Source organism: Aulonocara sp. 'chitande type north' Nkhata Bay, linkage group LG19 (genome assembly GCF_057382095.1).
Source record: "Aulonocara sp. 'chitande type north' Nkhata Bay isolate Kocher_YH1m ecotype deep benthic linkage group LG19, A_spYH_male_GT1.1, whole genome shotgun sequence".
Taxonomy (NCBI): domain Eukaryota; kingdom Metazoa; phylum Chordata; class Actinopteri; order Cichliformes; family Cichlidae; genus Aulonocara; species Aulonocara sp. 'chitande type north' Nkhata Bay.
In genome coordinates, this window is record NC_141362.1 from 11,245,891 (window position 1) to 11,265,678 (window position 19,788).

General features: G+C 40.4%; 2 protein-coding genes across 2 annotated transcripts in view; one reads left to right on the top strand and one right to left on the bottom strand.

The window, feature by feature from the left end:
- Positions 1–19,788, bottom strand: part of rtn4ip1 (reticulon 4 interacting protein 1) — a 222,570-nt gene that overhangs the window by 31,676 nt on the left and 171,106 nt on the right. The window lies entirely within an intron of this gene.
- Positions 9,758–12,659, top strand: LOC147306585 (ladderlectin-like). Its single transcript, XM_086275382.1, has 8 exons — positions 9,758–9,822; positions 9,908–9,965; positions 10,088–10,117; positions 10,721–10,753; positions 11,169–11,260; positions 11,514–11,639; positions 11,795–11,894; positions 12,364–12,659. Exons 2-8 carry the CDS (start codon positions 9,917–9,919, stop codon positions 12,432–12,434), a joined length of 501 nt encoding a protein of 166 aa, XP_086131508.1. The 5' UTR covers positions 9,758–9,822; positions 9,908–9,916; the 3' UTR covers positions 12,435–12,659.

The window sequence follows — 19,788 nt, forward strand, 5'->3', positions numbered from 1 at the left end:
CAGCAGTGATCAGTGAGATGCTTGGCTACAAGTTGAACAGCCACAAGGAGCAGTACCCTCCATGGAGAAGGAGGCTAGAGGCTAAGATCAAGGTAGCACGGAGGGAGGTTAGCCAACTATCGGAGTTGCAGAAAGGCGCGATGAAGAAGGTGCATAAGAAGTACAGGAAGCTGTCCATACCTGAGGCCTTGGAAACTGCCAAGCAACGACTCACAGCCTTGGCCAGCTACTTGAGGAGGTACACCAGAGAGATAGAAGGCAGGAGAATAAACCAGCTGTTCTCCATGGAACCAGCCAAGGTGTACTCTCAGTGGCAAGGGAACAATATGGGGAACAATATGAGAACAGCACCACCAAGGCTGGAGACGGAACAATACTGGAAGAGCATATGGGAGAAGGACGCAACCCATAACGGCAATGCACAGTGGCTAGTGGATCTGAGGGCAGACCATAGCAACCTCCCTGAACAGGGTCCAGTAACCATCACAGTGGCAGATATCCAAGAAAGGGTCTCCAGTATGAAGAGTTGGACAGCACCAGGGTCCTACATAGTTCACGCCTACTGGCTGAAGAAGCTGACTGCACTCCACGAGCGCCTGGCAGCACAAATGAACCAGCTGCTCGTTAACGAGAGACACCCAGAATGGCTAACCGAAGGTCGGACGGTCCTGATCCTCAAGGTTCCCCAGAAGGGACCGGTCCCCTCCAACTACCGACTTCCCCTGCCAGTGGCGGACTCCCTCAGGTATCGGTGCGTTGGTGGTTCTTTGTGTCTGGGGGTGGGCGTCCAGGTACACACCGGCTCACTCCTTGGCGGCCGCTTATCGGGGCCTGGAGCCTGGGGCTCGCTCGGACCACTTCGGAGGTGGGGTGCCCCCGGCCTCTCGGCCTGGGGCTCGGTCACTCAGGCACAGCTGGCTGCCGGCGGAGCTCACGGGCGCGTCACTGCAACTCCCCCTGGCTTCTGCTCCGCGGCTGCTGAGTGAGCCCTCATCTGGGACTCTCCTCAGCTCTTACTGGGACAGTGGCGCGGCTGCCCCTCTGTTGGTCTTCCATGGTCTCTTGTGTTCTGGGGGCCTCTGGATGTCTGGAGTTTTGATCTCCTCCATACCTGCTTCATACCCTGGAGGACGGGGCTGTGGCCCCCCCCCCCACACTCCCTAGCAGATCGTTACATGGAGAAACCTTTGGAATACAAGCATGCTGATCCACACAGGTGTACACACGGGTATTCACAGACGCGGACTAAAGCTTTCTTGGCTGCTGCCTCAAAGCACATTGTGCGCTGTCTATCTTGCGTGCTGCACAATATCGTTTATTATTTAGTATCTACTGTTATCTACTGCTAGCTAGTTTATTGTGATGGTGCTGTTTTTTTTATTATGTTGCTCTTTGCTGTTTGCTTTCTCTTCTGTTTTTTTTCTCCATACAGGTGACCCAGGTGCTTTGTTTGTTTTTTTTTGTTTTCTTTCTTCCCCCCCTTCTCACCCTCTCTTCTCCCAATAACCTGCCTCAGTACTAAATGGAAGCTCCTGTCAGGCATCATATCGGCTAAGATGAACAGGCACATGGGTCAATACATGAGTGGGGCACAGAAAGGGATTGGCAAGAATACCAGAGGCGCAAAACACCGGCTACTGGTAGACAGAACAGTCAGCCGAGACTGCAAGACCAGACTGACCAACCTGTGCACTGCCTGGATTGATTACAAGAAGGCCTATGACTCAATGCCCCACAGCGGTTTAACATATTGCCTGGTTCTGGCAAGGATTTGGGGAGCACTGGTCCACAGTTTGAAGTAGCTTGTCCAGAACTGCACCTGAGAACAGATGGTGATATATCAGAATACATTATTATTATTAACACTTGTAAAATAAAAAAATAAAAAAAAGCATATACAGTGCTGTGTAAAACAATTTTCCTCCTTTCTGATTTTGTTATGTTTTGCATATTTGTTACACTTTGTCAAAAATTCAAGGGCCTCTCAAGGCGTCGTTGTCGGCTACCAGTTTCACTGTCTGGGTTTAGCATTTCTTCTTTTTCCACAGTGACAGCACCCAACCAAACATTTTTTGTTTTAGTCGTTACTCGTTAAACATCACCATGCTACAGCTTTGGGTTTAGCAGTCATTTCAGCATGCACATGATATAGCTAGTAGTTAGAGGATATACATAAGGAGACTCTTTTAGTATGGTAAATAAAGAAACGGGGTCAGCCTGAGAAGAGGAAAGAATTCACACGGTATGATTTCTGGTAGTAATTCTAAATCTGTGCTGTTAGTCACTTGTCTCCCCAGAGATGCTTTAAAAGTTAAAGTTTCACCGTGACCTGCAAAACTAAACCTTCTTTGGAATCTATGTTAAAGCATTGCTTTTTTTTTTTCTTCCTGACTTAATTCCTATATCATGTCTGCCTGGAGACTTGGTCCCTGCAGCTTTCATACAGTGGCTTGCAAAAGTATTCGTATTCGTAGTCCTTAGATAGCTGGTAGAGACAGACCCTAAAAGACTGGCAGCTGTAATTGCAGCAAAAGGTGGTTCTACAAAGTATTGACTCAGGAGGCTGAATAATTACGCACACCCCACTTTGGAGTTACTTATTTGTAAAAAAAAAAAATGTTTGGAATCATGTATGATTTTCCTCCCACTTCTCACGTGTACACCACTTTGTGTTGGTCTTTCATGTGGAATTCCAATAAAATTGATTCATGTTTGTGGCTGTCATGTGACAAAATGTGGGAAAGTTCAAGGGGGCCGAATACTTTTGCAAGCCACTGTATATATATGAAAGCATCAAACATAAATAGCTACGGGCAAGGCATCTCAAAATTGGCGTACTGCTGGCAGAACAAAGTCGACAACCTCAGAGATGATCCCTGTAATCCATGAAACATAAGGGGACATCAGTATGTACTACTTTTCACAGTTTTTAAGAATGTGTCATGACTCCAATCAGTACATTCATACTGATATTAGATAGCATGAAAGCAGTTTTGGGGGATTAGTGCAACTGTTATTGTCTTCTGTCATTGTTCGGTTCTAGCCTTATTAGTTTGTGTTAAACTACACTATTAACACGTGTGTGTATACATAATACAGTCCCTTGTCTGTTGTCACTTGTCGTGTTCAAATTTTTTAGGAGGAATTTCAGGAGAAAGTTGTCATTTAAAAAGATTTAATTTGTGTTGGTAGTTGAAATTACAAGTTTACACAGCGCTGTGGACCTCTGTGTGAAATCAAGCATCTGGTTCACAAAAAGGATAACCCTCAAACGGGCTGTACAACTTTATATAGTGAGACAAAAACAAAGATTATCATGGCAGTCTTGCTGTCTCCCTGCAAATCCTCCCCGTCCATGTCCAACCTCATCTGGTACCTGCTCCCTCCTCTGTAAGAGGCACACAGGGAAACACCTCTCTGCCTAGCCTTGCTAATCTAATGTTATTATCCATTGTTCTTCCACTGATTCTGAGTTCTGGTTCAGGATATCTTATTCGGACTCTCTGATGCAGAGACTCAAAAAGATGTTTAAGATCACTGCCCTGAATTAACAAAAAGAGGGCTCAAACAGATCCAGGGAATCTGCACACAGAAGCGAGTATTAATATTATGCTAAACAATCACTAAAGCACTTTTAGATTTAGCTGGGGCTTTACGAACTCAAGGCATTCAACATTCCAGTCATGAGCTGTTCTGAGCCGCAACCTTAAATAGCGGCCAGGAGGAAGCAGGAACTAATCAGTGGCAGGTGCAGATCATCAGGACAGGTGGGCGGGCCCAAAAGCAGGAGCCCAAAGATGAGCTCCGCCCAGGTAGACAGGGGACAGCGAGGGAGAGAGGGAGTGACAGAAAAAAACAAAAAACAATACTGTAGCCCAACGTGAGCCAGCCAGAGAGACACGGAGACCATGACATTTTCGGCCCTTAAACATTTCTCCTACGAAGACATGACTCTAATGCCCTTATATCTGCATCCTTCCTAATAAAAACATTTAAGTCATCTGCATAAGCAAGCAGAACAGCTGGTTTAAACAGCTGTAGATGCAAATAATCTTAATACAGTTAATGAATAATATTAATCTAAAAGTGTACAAAACCAGATAACGTAAATCTCCATGATCCTTTCAAATAAAAAGCCTTTTCCTGGTTCATGGAGATCACTCTAAACCAGAGTATTCCAACTTGCTGAATTCCAAAACATGACGCATTAGAAACAGATTGTTACAACACAAATCTCGAGTGTTTGACTTCTGGGATGCACTGTGGTGCTGTCCTGGTCCTGGGAACGTTTACCCAGCATTTGTGAGGCTTTTTTGACTCCTTAAATTTGTTTATTTAAACATTCTATGTGATTTGGGGTTTGTTTAGACGGTACAGTATTGACTGTTCCCCATAATACCAGTTCTTTTGGTAATTGTCACGGTTCTGGGTCCGTTGGACCCAGTATTTTGAGTTTATTATGTTTTGGTTTTTGCATTATGGATTGTTTTCTGATGTTCTGGTGCTTTGTTTATCATTATACATCTGTTTCTATTCTTGGTGAGGGATCAGTTCTTAGGTTTTGGGTTCTCATGTGTATTACAGTTTCTGTTCAGTGTCTAGTCTGTCTCTCAGTGTCATGTCTGCATCCGGTTTAGTAATTCTTGTTTCCTGTTTTATTGTGAAAGTCTTTGTCTTATGTTAGTGTGTGCAGCTTAGCTCCCCCGTCTCGTTAACCCTGATCTCTCCCAGCTGTGTCTCCCTCCTGTTGCCCATTCGCTGATTACCACCCTGTGTATATTAGCCCTGTGTTTTCCTGTGCTTGGTGTCGCGTTGTACCCTCAGATTATGCCTGTGTGTTTCTTTGGTTTCTGTAGTCACGTCACGTTTTCATATCAGCAATAAAGCAGAGATTCTGATTTACAATTCTGAGTTCGGATCCTCCTCTCCGCCTGCCCGCACACAGAGCCCTGACAGAACGACGCGACCAGTAATGGATCCAGTGGACTCCGTATGGTATCGGCGATCCGCAGTTTCCACCTTCCTCAAGGAGAGGGAGAGGCAGGGGGCTAGGTGTGCCTGGGAGCACGAGTCACCATTCGATGGGTCTCGTTTGGCTCTGGGTGGGCCCCGCAGCTTCCAAATTGCGATGGCTACCGCCGTTCCATCAGCTGTTCCGTCAGGGATGCGAGGGGCCAAGTGCTCTCCCTCGACGGCAGTAGCTCCTCAGTTTTCTGGTGTCACTCCACCGCTGCTCTCAGAATTCAGGCCCTGCAGGAGGGGCAAGCAGCGACGAAAGAAGGATTATGTGGTGGAAGACACTGGGCTCACTCCACTGCAATCCTTTGCTTTGTTTTTTGGGACTTCCACGTTCGGAGCTACACAAACTTCCCGCCTCTTCGTCCCAGCCCGGCCCACCGAAAGACTTTCGGCCCGGTCTGCAGGAGGATTCGCAGTCTGGCTTCCCTCCCTCTTCCCAGAGTGAGCGCCGCTCACGCAGCCGTCGCTCCGCTTCCTCTGGACAGTCAGCAGTGGTGAGCAACAAAGACCGTCTTTCTCATGCTCCTCCTGACCTCATGAACGTAACAAACAATAAACCCACCCCTAAGATTGTGAAGACTACCTGCCATGCAAGGGGATCTAAATCTACTAACTTAAAGGTAGTTGAGTCTGTGTTTGTTAACCCTGTGAACCCCTGCTCTGAGGATTTAAGAACCTGTTCTCATTCTGCACATTCTAAACCCAGTGTTAACATGACTAAGACTACTCCACTTAAATCTGATTACCACCCTGTGTATATTAGCCCTGTGTTTTCCTGTGCTCGGTGTCACGTTGTACCCTCAGATTATGCCTGTGTTTCTCTTTGGTTTCTGTAGTCACGTCACTTCACGTTTGGTTTTTATGTCAGCAATAAAGCTGAGATTCTGATTTACAATTCTGTGTTCGAGTCCTGCGTTTGGATCCTCCTCTCCGCTTGCCCGCACACAGAGCCCTGACAGTAATAAAAGTTATTGTTTCAGGTGATGTTATTCTTTGCCGTTGGTTATGATTAATCATTCTATGATAGAATGTCTTTATAGTTCCAGTCAATCAGCAATGGATTTCCTAACTGAAACATTGCATCACTGCCAAGGAAAAAATGACTTCTGCGAAATCCAGTCAAAAGGAAATAACACACAGTTTATTTGACTGGTTTTACTGCTTAAATGTCCATGAACCCAGAAACAGATTATGTTTTTCATAAACAGATCATTGTGCTCCAAGTAAATTTGATGTTTGAGTATCATGTCTAAAGTTTAGAGTTAGCACTAAGACCAAGTTTAGCTTCAGATTTAGACCACTGGTTTTGCAACTGTTCCACTAATGTTATTTGGTAACTAGTCCTCTTCATATGTCATAGCTTGTGTATATTTTGAAGAACCATAATTCATTGTTGTTCTCTGTTTGTTTGTTTTTTGTTTTGACAGATCTATCTGATCTTGGTGTGAAAAAGTCCTGTGCTATATTGTAATAACATGAACGTGTCTTTAATGTCATTGTTTAGTAAGACTGATATGAACTTATTAAGTCTAATCTGACTTTGTGTCGATCTTGCTTAATGACCCACGTTGATCAGAACAGTGTTGGAAGTTATTCTTTTCTGCCCCAAAACTTATTTTTGTCCTGAAAGCTGACACTAAATTAGGAACAAGGGTGTTCCGATGCAAAATGAACTAAATCTAAAGTAAGTGCTTTCACTAAAAGGATTTCAGGTAGTTTTTATATGTATGCAGTTATACCCAGCTGCAAATGTTTTGCCTGACTATTACTGCCCCTGTGGGTTTTTTTTGTTGTTGTTTTTTTGCCTGAGATAATGACCTTTTTTAGCTTCATTAGTGTGGAAGTTCATACATCATAGTTGTTTTTGTGTTTTGCTCTTTGTTTCAGACACATTGGTAGACTTATTTTGTTTACTTTTGCTGTCTGTGTATTTGGTGTGTTGGAAGTCTATGCAAATAATGATTAAAAAATAAAATACACAATCTAAAAGCTTACTGTGATGTAGGCTCAAAATATATCAACCTGGTAGATATCTCAGATCTAAGAGCTAACATGATGAAATAGCTTTCTGAATTTTACAATCTGGAAGCATTTTTACCCTTTCATGCATGAATTATGACAACCTCAGTCAGGATTTTTATTCATCTTTAGGCATGAAAACATGAATAAAAATACTTCTATCCTGACTGAGGTCGTCATAATTCATGCATGACAGGGTAACAATAATTACAATGAAACACGTCATACATCTGTGGTAACATTAAACGACCAGTGGGTGGCAGGGTATGGAGTTACACATCAGTGTCCAATGTAGTGGTTTATGTTAAGTATACCATCAATACTGACACAAATACAAGCAAACAGCCTTCGAGTAGCCGTCCACTGTAGTGACCATTATGCGCGAAACGGTTAAGACGTTTCTTTTCCCAATTGCTTAAATAAAATCAAATTCTGTGACACTTTATTACATTGATTTTCATTTAAACATGTCTAGACTTTAGAAAAATGCTCAGTCTGTGCTTTTGTTTCTGATTTGGACCTTTTACTCTGCTCTGATCATTTCATACCTTGTGATCTTCCTTTTCTTTAGTCAGAAAGGGCAGTATGGTGCACTGCATTTCCACACACACTCCAAACCGTTTGAGTTAAAATTAACCCTAAATCAGATCCAGAAAGCAATACTGAATGTTTTATTAATGTCACTATCTCTGGTACATGCTGTTAACAGTTAAAACTTTGGTTTTAATACACAAACACCCTGTTTAAATTCCTGATTTACTGCAGAGGTGAGCAGCATCAGGAATTACGATACTCAAATAATGCTAGCCCTCAAGGACACGTATTTCTTTTTTAACTGTAATAGTGATAGGAAAGAATAACATCCAAGTCAGAATATGAGGAAATGGTGTGGTTTGTCTTGGTAACTATGTTGAGTAACAGAACAGCTGTAGTATTTAAGATGTAGTAGTGGTTCATGTACAGTTTTATGTTTTAATACAGTTTTAATACAGTTTTATGGCAGTACCAGAATAACGTAGAAGCAACCGTTCTGGATGCCTTTTCTACTACAATATCTACAAATGTCTGCTCTTTACACTCCATTAAATGGTACTTTTGTTGAATATGAGATTCATGTCATTAATTAATGTCATCATGCTTACTGAGAGTAAATTGATAAGTAAAAATACATTTTCGAGACAATGAAGTTTGCAAAAAGGTTTAGGGTGTCATTAACTGGCGACCACTATTAATGTTCAGTTCATCTCAGTTCAATTTTGTTTACTTCAAGCACAATTTTTGCTACTGCACCAGAAAGAAGACGGCAGAGTCATTTCATGACTTATTTGTCATTAAATTAGTGGTGCAGATTTAAAAATTTACCTGAAATATAGCACAAGTGTAAACTGTTCCTATAGTGTGGAGACTGTGTCTGTTTTTATATATTTACTATCTCAACAGTGTCAAAAATGTTAACTAATTTAGGCTAGATCACTACAAATTGGTAGCTACTTTTAACTTTCTGAGCCACTTTTCTGCTGCCATTTTGCTTGTTGCCAGTCAAGGAGCTGAATTCTTAGAGTTTCTTAATGATTTCTATTCCTGTTCTGCTGGGATTTGGTTTCATTATTTGAAACCAAATCCCAGCAGAACAGTTAACATGATATTAATTGTTAATCTCATATTAACAGTTAAACAGTTAATATGAGATTATATTTTCATGTTATTGTCTAGTTGAATTTGTGTAAATCAGCTTGCCAAAAATTGTCCTTTAACCTCCTAGGACCTGGCGTCCACATATGTGGAGACCACATTTTGGGTTGTCTAGACCACATTACTAAATTTTGCTCTGTAGGGCCTGATATCCACTTACAAGGACATTATACTGCCACTGTTCTATCAAAATTTGAAACGAATGTCCTCATATGTGTATATCAGGCCCTCACAGAGCAAGATCAGGTAAAACAATAGTTCTTTGTTTTTACATTCATCAGGTCTCTTTATGGTTCCAATAAATCATTAACGGATTTCCTAACTGAAGTATTGCATCAGCAAGGACTTCAGTTAAATACAGTCATAAGGAAATAAGACGGTTTATTTATCTGGTTTTACTGCTTAAATGTCCGTTAACAGTGTTTCATAAATGAATCATTGTGCTTCAAGAAAACATGATGTTTGAGTATCATGTCTAAACTTTAGCATTAACACTCAGACAAGTTTTAAAACTTTAAAGACAACTTTTAAATTTATACCACTTGCCTTGTGATTGCTCTGCTAATATTATTTGGCTAATGTTATTTTTTTATTTGGTAGTCAGTCCTGTTCATATGTCATAGCTTGTGTATATTTTGAATATATCACAAGAACCGTCATTCATTGTTTTGTCCTTGTTTTCATTTACTTGCTTGTTTGAATCAAGTATTGTTACATGCCTATCATGTACAAACTAACAGGTGGAAATACATTTTCAAGACCATGAAGTGTGTCATTTTTTGACGACCACTGTTAATGTTCAATAGATTTCAGTTCACTGCTTTTGTATTGCACCAAGTCAAAACAACATGAGGTCATGTATCACAATACATGTGCCAGATACAATTTACACATCAATAACTTCCTGTTTACCAAACAGATCAGAGTTCAAGTACATACCTTTATGTGCACTCTGCAAATATCTTCCTGGCCTGCATACGCCCACAGGAACGTGACCTGATGTGACTCAGTTTACGTATATAAAGACCAGAGAAGTTCCCCGTCATTACTGCATCACTCAGCTGATACTTGAACAACATCTTTACCTGACAGGTAAGAATCCTACTTTTCATTCACTGACTTCATGCCTGTGCTCTTTCTGGATATTCATTGGCTGTTTTTGTTTATTTCATAACAGAGGATCAACATGAAGACTGTCCTGCTCCTCTCCGCTCTCCTCTATGCTGCACTGGCAGGTAATATTCAGCACACACAGACTCAAACAAACCTGCTCATCAGTCAATCAGCCAACCCTGAAGAAGTGATGGGAGACTCACTAATGCACCATTTTTACTGACTGTGTCATTTTTCTCTGCAGTTCCAGCTGAAGACAATCAGCAGACTTCAGGTGAGTGTTGAAAGTGTTTCTTTTAAGACGTACAAAGACAGTGAGAACAGAATCTAACACCAACACACGTGTGGTCAGTGTCCCCTTCGCTGTTGGCTTTTGTGTCATACTTAGCCTGCACTGTGACAGACAAGAGAACACACAATAAATAATCAAAACAGTCTGACTACAGTTCAACCAGCGTTTCAGCACCACAACCTTAGACTTCAATATGATCTCAAATTTCAAGTGTAGTATCTTCAGTACAGTTACAACTTGAATGTTGCTTTGAATTTCACTGTTACACAGTTTGAAGGTTAGCAATGTGCATCCTTAACCAACTCACACATATTTAACTTGGCCTCATTACAAGGCACATAAATGACCTGTATGCAATTTCAGTTTCTCATGAAGGCAGCTGAAAACATTCACAATAAATAAGGTGATGGTGCCTGACGTAGTCTTTGAAGTCACACGTGCTCACAGTCAGCTAACATATCTAGTTTAGAGTCAGTCACATTGTAAAGTGCTTCACATGTTGTGTGTAGGAACCAATGAGAACATTCTTAAAATGATATATATCTTCCTTTTTATCACTGATTGTGTTAATTTCTTTTTGTGCAGCCCAGGAGTTTGAAGGAGCAGCCAAACCTCAAGGTAAGACTCTTTCACTTCCCTTTTTGACCTTGTTTAGTTCACTGGTAAATAAGCTTTTAATTAACAGCAACAAATAGTCAAATCAAATTCAAACACCTCTCTCTGCAGGCCACAGTAGAGAAGTTTGGATATGTATGAATGTGTAAGCTTATTAAATATAGTGCCCATATTTTTGGCACCCCAACTAAGGATTGATTGGAAAGAATGCTGTGGTGAAACTGATGAGCAATAGGAATTTTACCTTTTGTCAAATGTCTTTACTTACTTTACTTTACTTTAAATACATTTTCTCTCCCATTAAAATGTCATTTTAATGTGGTTTTTGAGGCTGTTAAACATGCTATAAAAGCATGATCAAAAGTAAAGAAACAAAAGTAGACACAATAATGAAGTATTCATCACTGTCTGCCTGCAGCTCGTTTTAGCTTCTGTCCAGATGGCTGGTTCAGCTATGGTCCTCGCTGCTTCAAGTTCATCAATAGTCCCAGGTCCTGGTTCTCTGCTGAGGTACTGTCATTGAGCTCAACTATACATTTACACCTGAACAATGAGATGTTCCATGGTTTTTGAATTAGCTGAGCAAATTTTTAGAAACACCCTTTCATGGAAATCATAGAAATGGCGGTCTCTGCTTCACCTGAACTAAAGCTTTGGTGATTGTATATATTTGTAGGACAGTCAGTCTCCCACATGACTCACAGAGCTTTAAGTTCACACTGCAGCTTAATGATACATCTCTTTATGTTCATCTATCCAATAGGAGTACTGCAATAGTCTGGGTGGCAATCTGGCCTCAGTTACCAACCTCAGAGAGTACAGCTTCCTCCAACAGATGACACAGACAGCGGGTCAGACTACTGCTTGGCTGGGAGGTTTCAGACTGCAGGTAGAGTTTTAGAAAAAAAGAAACACCACCTCAGTCAGTCCAGATCAAACTTTGGTCCTGGTCGGAAGTGGGTCTAGACTTACACAGAATGGATATGAGAATAAATGAAGAGACTAAGTCAACACTCCCTCACACATATGTTCTTTGCATCTCAGAACCAGTGGCTTTGGATTGACCGTGAGGGTTTCTATTACACCAACTGGTACAGCCAGTCCTCTTCCAGCAGCTACCCTTGCCTCTTCCTACGATCCACCTGTGAGTAATATCAGCATCTGAAAATGTTATATTATTTTCTTTTCTTACATAGAGCATTGCCTGTAGAGTTAACCTTGATATGTCAGTTCAGATCAAATTTGATACATGGCTTCTTTCAAGCTATGAGACTGACACACCCTGTGTTTAAATGTATGCCATTTTGTTAAATCTGATATACAGTGTGTCAGTAAAGTGTATTATTGTGCCCAAACACATAAGGGTTTGTTTACTGGGAATAACGGTGCAGAATTTGTCAGTCTGCTGCAGAGAATGCCAAACTGCTGGGGCACAGGGTAACTGCAGGTGGGGTGTTAATCTAGGTGAAATATTTCAACTTGGATGAAATGAATATATTTTTAAATAAGAATCAATAGGTGCTGACCTCTATTTAAATGCTGTTAATTGCTGATAAAAACCACTGCCTTGATTAATTTAGTGTTAATTTTGATTTGTCTCTTTCTAATTCCAGATGGTTGGGGTAACACTCTGTGTACTTCCAGTTATTCTTTCATCTGCTCTAAGAATCCATTTGGTTGTTAACATTTATGCTAAACATCTGAGGCCTGTGGGTGGACCACATTGTATTTTTTTTCTGTTTAAAAGCATAAACTCTGTTGTATGTGTTATTGAATGGGAGATTTTTTTTAATTTCTAAAAATGTATTCTTCAAAGACTTAAATAATGAAGTGCTAGTAAATTTTAAACTTTGTTGGTCAGTGTAACAATTTCTTTTCTATAATAAAGACAATGTGTAATTTCCTTTCTTGTACCTCTTGTAAGTCTCCTTAAAATTCTTTCAAACCCAAATAACAATAAACAATACCAATACCAGAAATTAAAGGGGCAGTAAAGCCATACATCCCAAAATTAGATTTATGTGATTTGCCTCTGGTCTGTAATGCTCCTTATGAATCTAGGTTGTTTTGTGTGAGAGATTTGGTTAAATTAATAGATGAACACATGCATGCAAGTGCAGAAACACCATCAGGGATGTTCACTGATAACAGGAAAGAGGATCTGGGTTGAAATACCCAGGCAGGCAGGAACTGTTTAGGAGGTTTATTTAAAGTCTAAAATACAGAGGAAACACAAATGACCATGAACCAGAGCAGAAATCCAGAACAACAGCTAGGCAGCATAACATTGGTGTGCATAAAAGACAATCAGATTATAAGATGGTAATTCATTTCAGTTTTCAAGTTTATTTACTTTGTGCAAAATCACATTAACAAAAACAAAATGAAACCTTTGGAGTGGTCTAGTCAAAGTCCTGACCTGAATTCGTTTAAGATGCTGTGGTATGAACTTATGAAAGCGATTCATGCTCAAAAACCCCCCAAAGACACGTGGGCCAAAATTACTCCAAATGTTTTTCCAATGTGATATCTGTCCTATCAACATTTTGATTACAGCACATGTTTTGGCCTGTGAAAATTGAATCATTGCGTAATAAAATAATTGTTAAAAAAAACCAAACAAATAACAACAACAAAAAAGAAAACAAACCCCCCAAAAAACAGAAATGTGCAGTCACTCTAAGAACATCTTTTAGCACCCCTACTAGGTCAAGAATTGTTTATGGTAAAATGGTAAATGGCCTGCATTTGTATAGCGCTTTTCTAGTCCTTAAGGACCCCAAAGCGCTTTACACTACATTCAGTCATTCACCCATTCACACACACATTCACACACTGGCGATAGCAAGCTACATTGTAGCCACAGCTGCCCTGGGGCGCACTGACAGAGGCGAGGCTGCCGGACACTGGCGCCACCGGGCCCTCTGACCCGGTGGCGCCTGAGTAAATGTCATAATCCTGGGTCTCTGACCCAGTTTTTTTGAGTTCTGTAAAATTTATGGTTGTTTGAGTATTGTATTTTCCATGAACTTTTGAGTTTTCATCATAGGCTATATTTAGGTCCTTGAATTTTCTGTTTATTTTATCTCCCCTGTGTTCCTTAATGTGTTCCTTAAAGTTTTTCTAGTAGAGATCACAGTCAGACACTAGTAGGGGTGAGGTACCATGCAAAGCAATCCCAACTCTCTAGTACCACAGGCCCTTTTCCCCTCAATCCAGTCAGAATAGCCTGATATGACAGTCTCACACATTAGAACTTTCCACTCTTGGAATGTTGGGTTTGTGGGCAATGTCTCAGTATAATTCTGGCTGCAGAGACAAACCTGACTGTGCACCATTTTTGCAGTGGTGGAATTACTGTTTTATCTCGTAGAAGACCTAAACATAGGGACAGTGGCTTAGTCTTACTCATTTCTCTTGGAGCTTTATATTCTATGCCAAAATAGCTTAACATTGGCACATTCCAATATGAAATGTGTTACACCCCTCAAAACAGGGAGAAAAGAATCACGAGAGTGATTATGACTTGCGTCTCTCATGCAGTCGTTTATTGCAGTGAGGAGAACGCGCGAAAGCCCCCTAGTGGAGAATAGAGACACTACTAATCAATCCCAAAAAAGGCTTACTAGCCAATCAGAGATGTATAGATTGTAGTTCTCTTAAGTAACATGAAAGCCATTAATATAACATGAAAAATAATAAACTCTTAACCATTTTCTTACCATATTTACATTATTTTCGTCCTTATATCAACTGATATGAATTAGTATTAACTGAACAGTTTTATATGCAGTAGTCCTTCAACCTGTCACAAATACAGAAAGGTGGCAGTTTCCTTTTCACATTTACAACAGACATTTTTATTTATAAATCCTGTTCTAAAAAGCCTGCATGATGTCCATGATGTTATGTCTAACATGTCTGTTACTTTTACCATTATCAGCCAAGATATATTCCCAGGTATCTATTTCACAATTCTATTTCTCTCTACTAGATAATTCTTAGATTGTCACATGTGCTGGTGGTCATGTGAATTGAGTTACTGTGGAATAGTAATGCCTTGTGATTAGATGGGGTTGGGTTAACTACTGAATTATCTGCTTTGTTTGGCTGAAATTTTTCTATGCAATGTCTAATCTGCAAATACTTCCAGAAGTCACCCCTATCTCATAGGTTGTACTCTTGAACTAACTCAACAAAAGATTTAAGAATACCGTCTTTACAGAAGTCACTAATTGTATGAATTCCATTACCAAGAGTTCTTTTTCAAAATAATATTTGTTTCTCTATTTTTAATTCTGGGCTATACCAAAGTGACGCATATTGCTGTTTGTAATCGGAGAGTTTGTACATTTTGTAGCCTTTGCCCAAACCTCCTGAGAGTGTTCAGTAATTGTGTCTCTTTACCACTGGATTGTTGTGATGACATCTGTATAGGGTGAAAGGGTGTGACAAGAATCTTTTCTATGGTGGCCCACTTTAGGCTTCCTCCCTGCCCAGAGAAATTCTTTAATGAGATTGTGGTATTGTTTTAGTATACAATCAGGTATGCTGTGTAATGGATACATAGTTAATCTTTAGGGATATCATTATTTTTTTTAAGATTTACTTTGCCACGGATCAGATTTTACTTCCCTTGCTTCCCTATGTTAGTCTTAGTTTTTTTCAACAGTGGATCAAAGATCAATAAGGGCATTTTGTTTAGGTCTGGGCTCAACTTGATACACAGGTAAAATTTTGAAATATTTCAAAAATGAAGCCATAGTCTATTTCTGACTGATTAGTAGACAGGTTGATTATAAAGGGTTGTAGTCCAATGTGAAGATATTCAAAGTGTGATGTTACACAAATGAATTACAGTTATTTGGATAACCAGTGGTGGTCCTAGCCTGTTTGGCGCCCTGGGCGAACACTCCCTCTGGTGCACACACAGACACACACATAAAACATATTAAGGATTGTACATTAACATAAAGCTAAAACTGTTGTCGGAACCATACTGAATTTCACCAGAGAAACACACACACATATGAAGAGAGAGAGAGAGTATGCATTGTATGCAAACGGCTACAAAACAGCCATCAAAATACGTCATACAATGAGAACAGGAGAAATCAACAATTGACAATGACTAATTAACAGTGTTGGTCAAGTTACTTGAAAAAAGTAATCAGTAGCTAATTACTGATTACTTCCCCAAAAAAGTAATCCCGTTACTTTACTGATTACTTATTTTCAAAAGTAATTAATTACTTATTAGTTACTTAGTTACTTTTTAAAAACACGATTTACAACCTGAATAGGTGATAAAGCGATAGATCTTTCAGCCCAATTCTACTTTTTCTGCATAATCCATCATACAAAATGTAACCAAATGGAAAAGTATCTTTTTAAAACTTGTTTTATTAGTTTTAATTTTTTAACTTTATGCATCAAGCAAAAATGTAATTATATGCAACATTCTCTGACTGGAAGAAATTTGTTTAATATTTAAACCTATTTTCTGCACATTCCAGCTCATAATAAATATATATATATATATATAAAAAAAAAAAAAACACCCAGCACGCCCCTGCGGGCGGTTTATCCTTCAAGCTCGGGTCCTCTACCAGAGGCCTGGGAGCTTGAGGGTCCTGCGCAGTATCTTAGCTGTTCCCAGGACTGCGCTCTTCTGGACAGAGATCTCCGATGTTGTTCCCGGGATCTGCTGGAGCCACTCGCCTATCTTGGGAGTCACCGCACCTAGTGCTCCGATTACCACGGGGACCACCGTTACCTTCACCCTCCACATCCTCTCGAGCTCTTCTCTGAGCCCTTGGTATTTCTCCAGCTTCTCGTGTTCCTTCTTCCTGATATTGCTGTCATTCGGAACCGCTACATCGATCACTACGGCCGTCTTCTTCTGTTTGTGTGTGTATATATATATATATATATATATATATATATATTAGGGGTGCAACAATATTCGTATCGATATTGAACCGTTCGATACAGTGCTTTCGGTTCGGTACGCATATGTATCGAACAATACAACATTTGTAATTTATTTTATCAACTTTCCCTCTGACGATGCTGTCTGTGTGGAGCGCTCAGTGAATCTGCGTTCGACTACTCCGCTTAGGCTGCACTGTCGAGCGCAGATCCACTGAGCGCTCCACACAGACAGCATCGTCAGAAGGAAGAGCGCAGGGCAAGCTAGCGAGACAGAAGTTAAGCTCTCCTTGCAACATGGCAAAGTGAACCCTCCCCCACCCTCATTCAGATCTGGCATTTGGAATTATTTTGGTTTTCATGTGACGTATGACCCTGAAGGTAAGCGCGTCATGGACTAAAGTAAAACAGTATGTTGGATGTGCCACGCAATGCTCAATTACATGGGTGGGAGCTAGTGTGTTAGCGCAGTTAGCTCGTTAACGTGTTGGCCGTCTAGCCCCATGCACGGGGCTATCAGGGGTAGCTCGTTAACGGAGATTTGCCGTGTTGTGGCGTTAAGGTCATTTTAACGAGGTTAAGCTGAAAGCACTAGTGGGAACACAACGGATATGACTGCACATTTACGCCGACATCATCCTAGTGCAAAGACAAAAACAACAAGCATGCATGCTACAAACTTTACCCAAGTCATTTAGACAGCCGTTAGCACATGATTCTCCTTATGGGGACCTGATATGTTTAATATGCTGCTGAGAATATAGCCCAGAAGAAGCGGATAGTATAGCTTTTATTTTGGAAAGAGCCATTTCTCTGTAATAAACTCTCTTTTCCAAAGATGAGTGATTCCTCAATCAGATACAGGGCTTGCAATATCGCTAGCCCGACGTCCTGGGGCTAGAGATTTTTCCAGTCGGGCTACCAAAATCTATCTCTGCCCTGCCCGTCCGGCTATTGTAGGAAGGAAAAATATATGTCAATGCTTTTGCATTCTTTCGGAAATGTAGCTGGGTAATTATGTCATTGGCATCGGTGAGCCACTGTCAATATGTGACATATTGAAATCGCGTTTGAATTTGCGCTTGTTTTTTGCTTTCACTTTGCAATCGCGTGAACTGTGTATAGAAAGCGACAGTACTGATTGGTGAGTGATGATAATTTGTGCACCAATTCCTCTGACATCGTCTTATCAATCGTTAGCTTACTACGCAAACATGACAAGTGAAATCTCCCGCAGCAAGCTTAAACATGTGAGAGGTTGATCGCGCAGAGAATCGATGAGCTTATGTGAGTGCGTGTGTAAAAGCAGCAGGATATATATTTCAGTTCTGCTGAGCCAAATAAGACGGGTCAGGGTGAAGAAGTGACAGCCAAAGAAAAGCTTACCACAAAACGGAAAAGTTATGACAAATCAGACTATAAGGCAAAAAGAAAGTGCAGCTTTATGGTTTCATGGACAAAATAATTTCTGTGGCTGCGATATGATGAGCTAAATAACCAGGGGTGCACATAAGTGGTCCGCAGGTGCGCATTCGCTAAAAAACACGCACAAGGGTTAGGGTTAAATTTAAAAACTGTACTTTTGAGTTAAAATATATATTTATAATTTTAATAAATGACAAATTAAAAAGGCATGAACATTTTATTTTGTATCGAAAAAATATCGAACCGTGACACCAAAGTATCGAACCGAACCGAACCGTGAATTTTGTGTATCGTTGCACCCCTAATATATATATATATATGTTAGGGCTGGGTGATATGACCCAAAATTCATATCTCGATATTTTTTAGCTGGATGGCGATATACGATATATATCACTCCCTCCAGTTAATACACGACACCACGGTTCTTCATTCACAGATGGATTTATTCTTCTGTCACACTTCTCCTCAGAAACACCATAAAATCCACCGTCAAACTGTTATTACATAAAAGTACAGAATGACCAACATAAATATTACAAATAAACATTTAAACCCAAGTTAACAAATACGCGATAAACAAACACAGTTAACGTACCTCGCTGGCTGCACGTAACCGTGAGGGAATGAGTCCGCTTCAGGAACAAAACTTAACAAAAATAATTCCCAATTTCTTCTTCTTTGCAGCTTTCTTTTACTTTAAACTGCTTATTTATTCCTTCTTCTGCCTTAGTTAACTTATTAACTTAGCTTCTTGCACATGCTTTTTACTTCCCTTTACGTCACTTAAAAAGGCCTGTGTGCAACACAGAATGAACCTTAGTTCCTACCCCAAAAGGAACAATAAATAAAGAAAATAAATAACATAAATGAACACAATAAATTAAACAAACTGACATAATTTACATTTATGGCAGTTAAACTCCCACCAAATCTCAACTTGAGATTTCTTCACAGATTTGCATCTTCAAGTTATAAGCATTTAGTTTAACACATGCTTATTCTGCTTCAACAAGTAGTACTATTTTTTGCACTGGCCTTTCAAGATAAACTGGCCTAGTTGTGCGTTTTCCCTGTTTGTCCAAAGTTGAGTCACTAACCAACAGCTTTACCTTTCTGACCCTTCCATCAGAGCTGGGGTACACCTCCGTGACTCTTGCTAGTCTCCAGTGATTTCGCGGAGCACTGTCCTCTTGAAGAATAACAATGTCATTGACATTGGTGTTCCTTTTATCCCCATGCCATATCTGTCTTTGCTGGAGATTAAGAAGGTACTCCCTCCTCCACCTTGTCCAAAACTCATTCGCCAAGAACTGCACCTGACGCCATCTCTTACGCAGGTATAAATCTTGACTCACGAACTGACCCGGAGGTGGCAATATGATGTTAGACTTCATCAGAAGAATGTGATTTGGTGTGAGCGGTTCAAGACTTGTTGGATCATTCAGGTGCTCTGTTGTCAGCGGTCTGCTATTTATAATAGCCATCACTTCATACAAAAAAGTCCTAAGTGAGGCGGTGTCAAGTCTTTTAGCAGACTGATCAAGAATTGCTGTTAGAACACTTCTGCTTGTCCTTATTTGCCTCTCCCAAATTCCTCCCATATGGCTTGATGATGGGGGATTCATTACAAACTCACAGCCATATTCCTTCACCTGCTCATGATCCCAGTTCTTCATTGA

What these genes read in the sequence shown, in the direction of transcription:
- LOC147306585 (XM_086275382.1), top strand. Translation starts at nt 9,917, where the DNA reads ATGAAGACTGTCCTGCTCCTCTCCGCTCTCCTCTATGCTGCACTGGCA. An exon ending in CCTCTATGCTGCACTGGCAG is followed by an intron (nt 9,966 to 10,087) that starts GTAATATTCAGC and finishes TTTTCTCTGCAG; the next exon opens with TTCCAGCTGAAGACAATCAG. An exon ending in TGGGAGGTTTCAGACTGCAG is followed by an intron (nt 11,640 to 11,794) that starts GTAGAGTTTTAG and finishes TTTGCATCTCAG; the next exon opens with AACCAGTGGCTTTGGATTGA.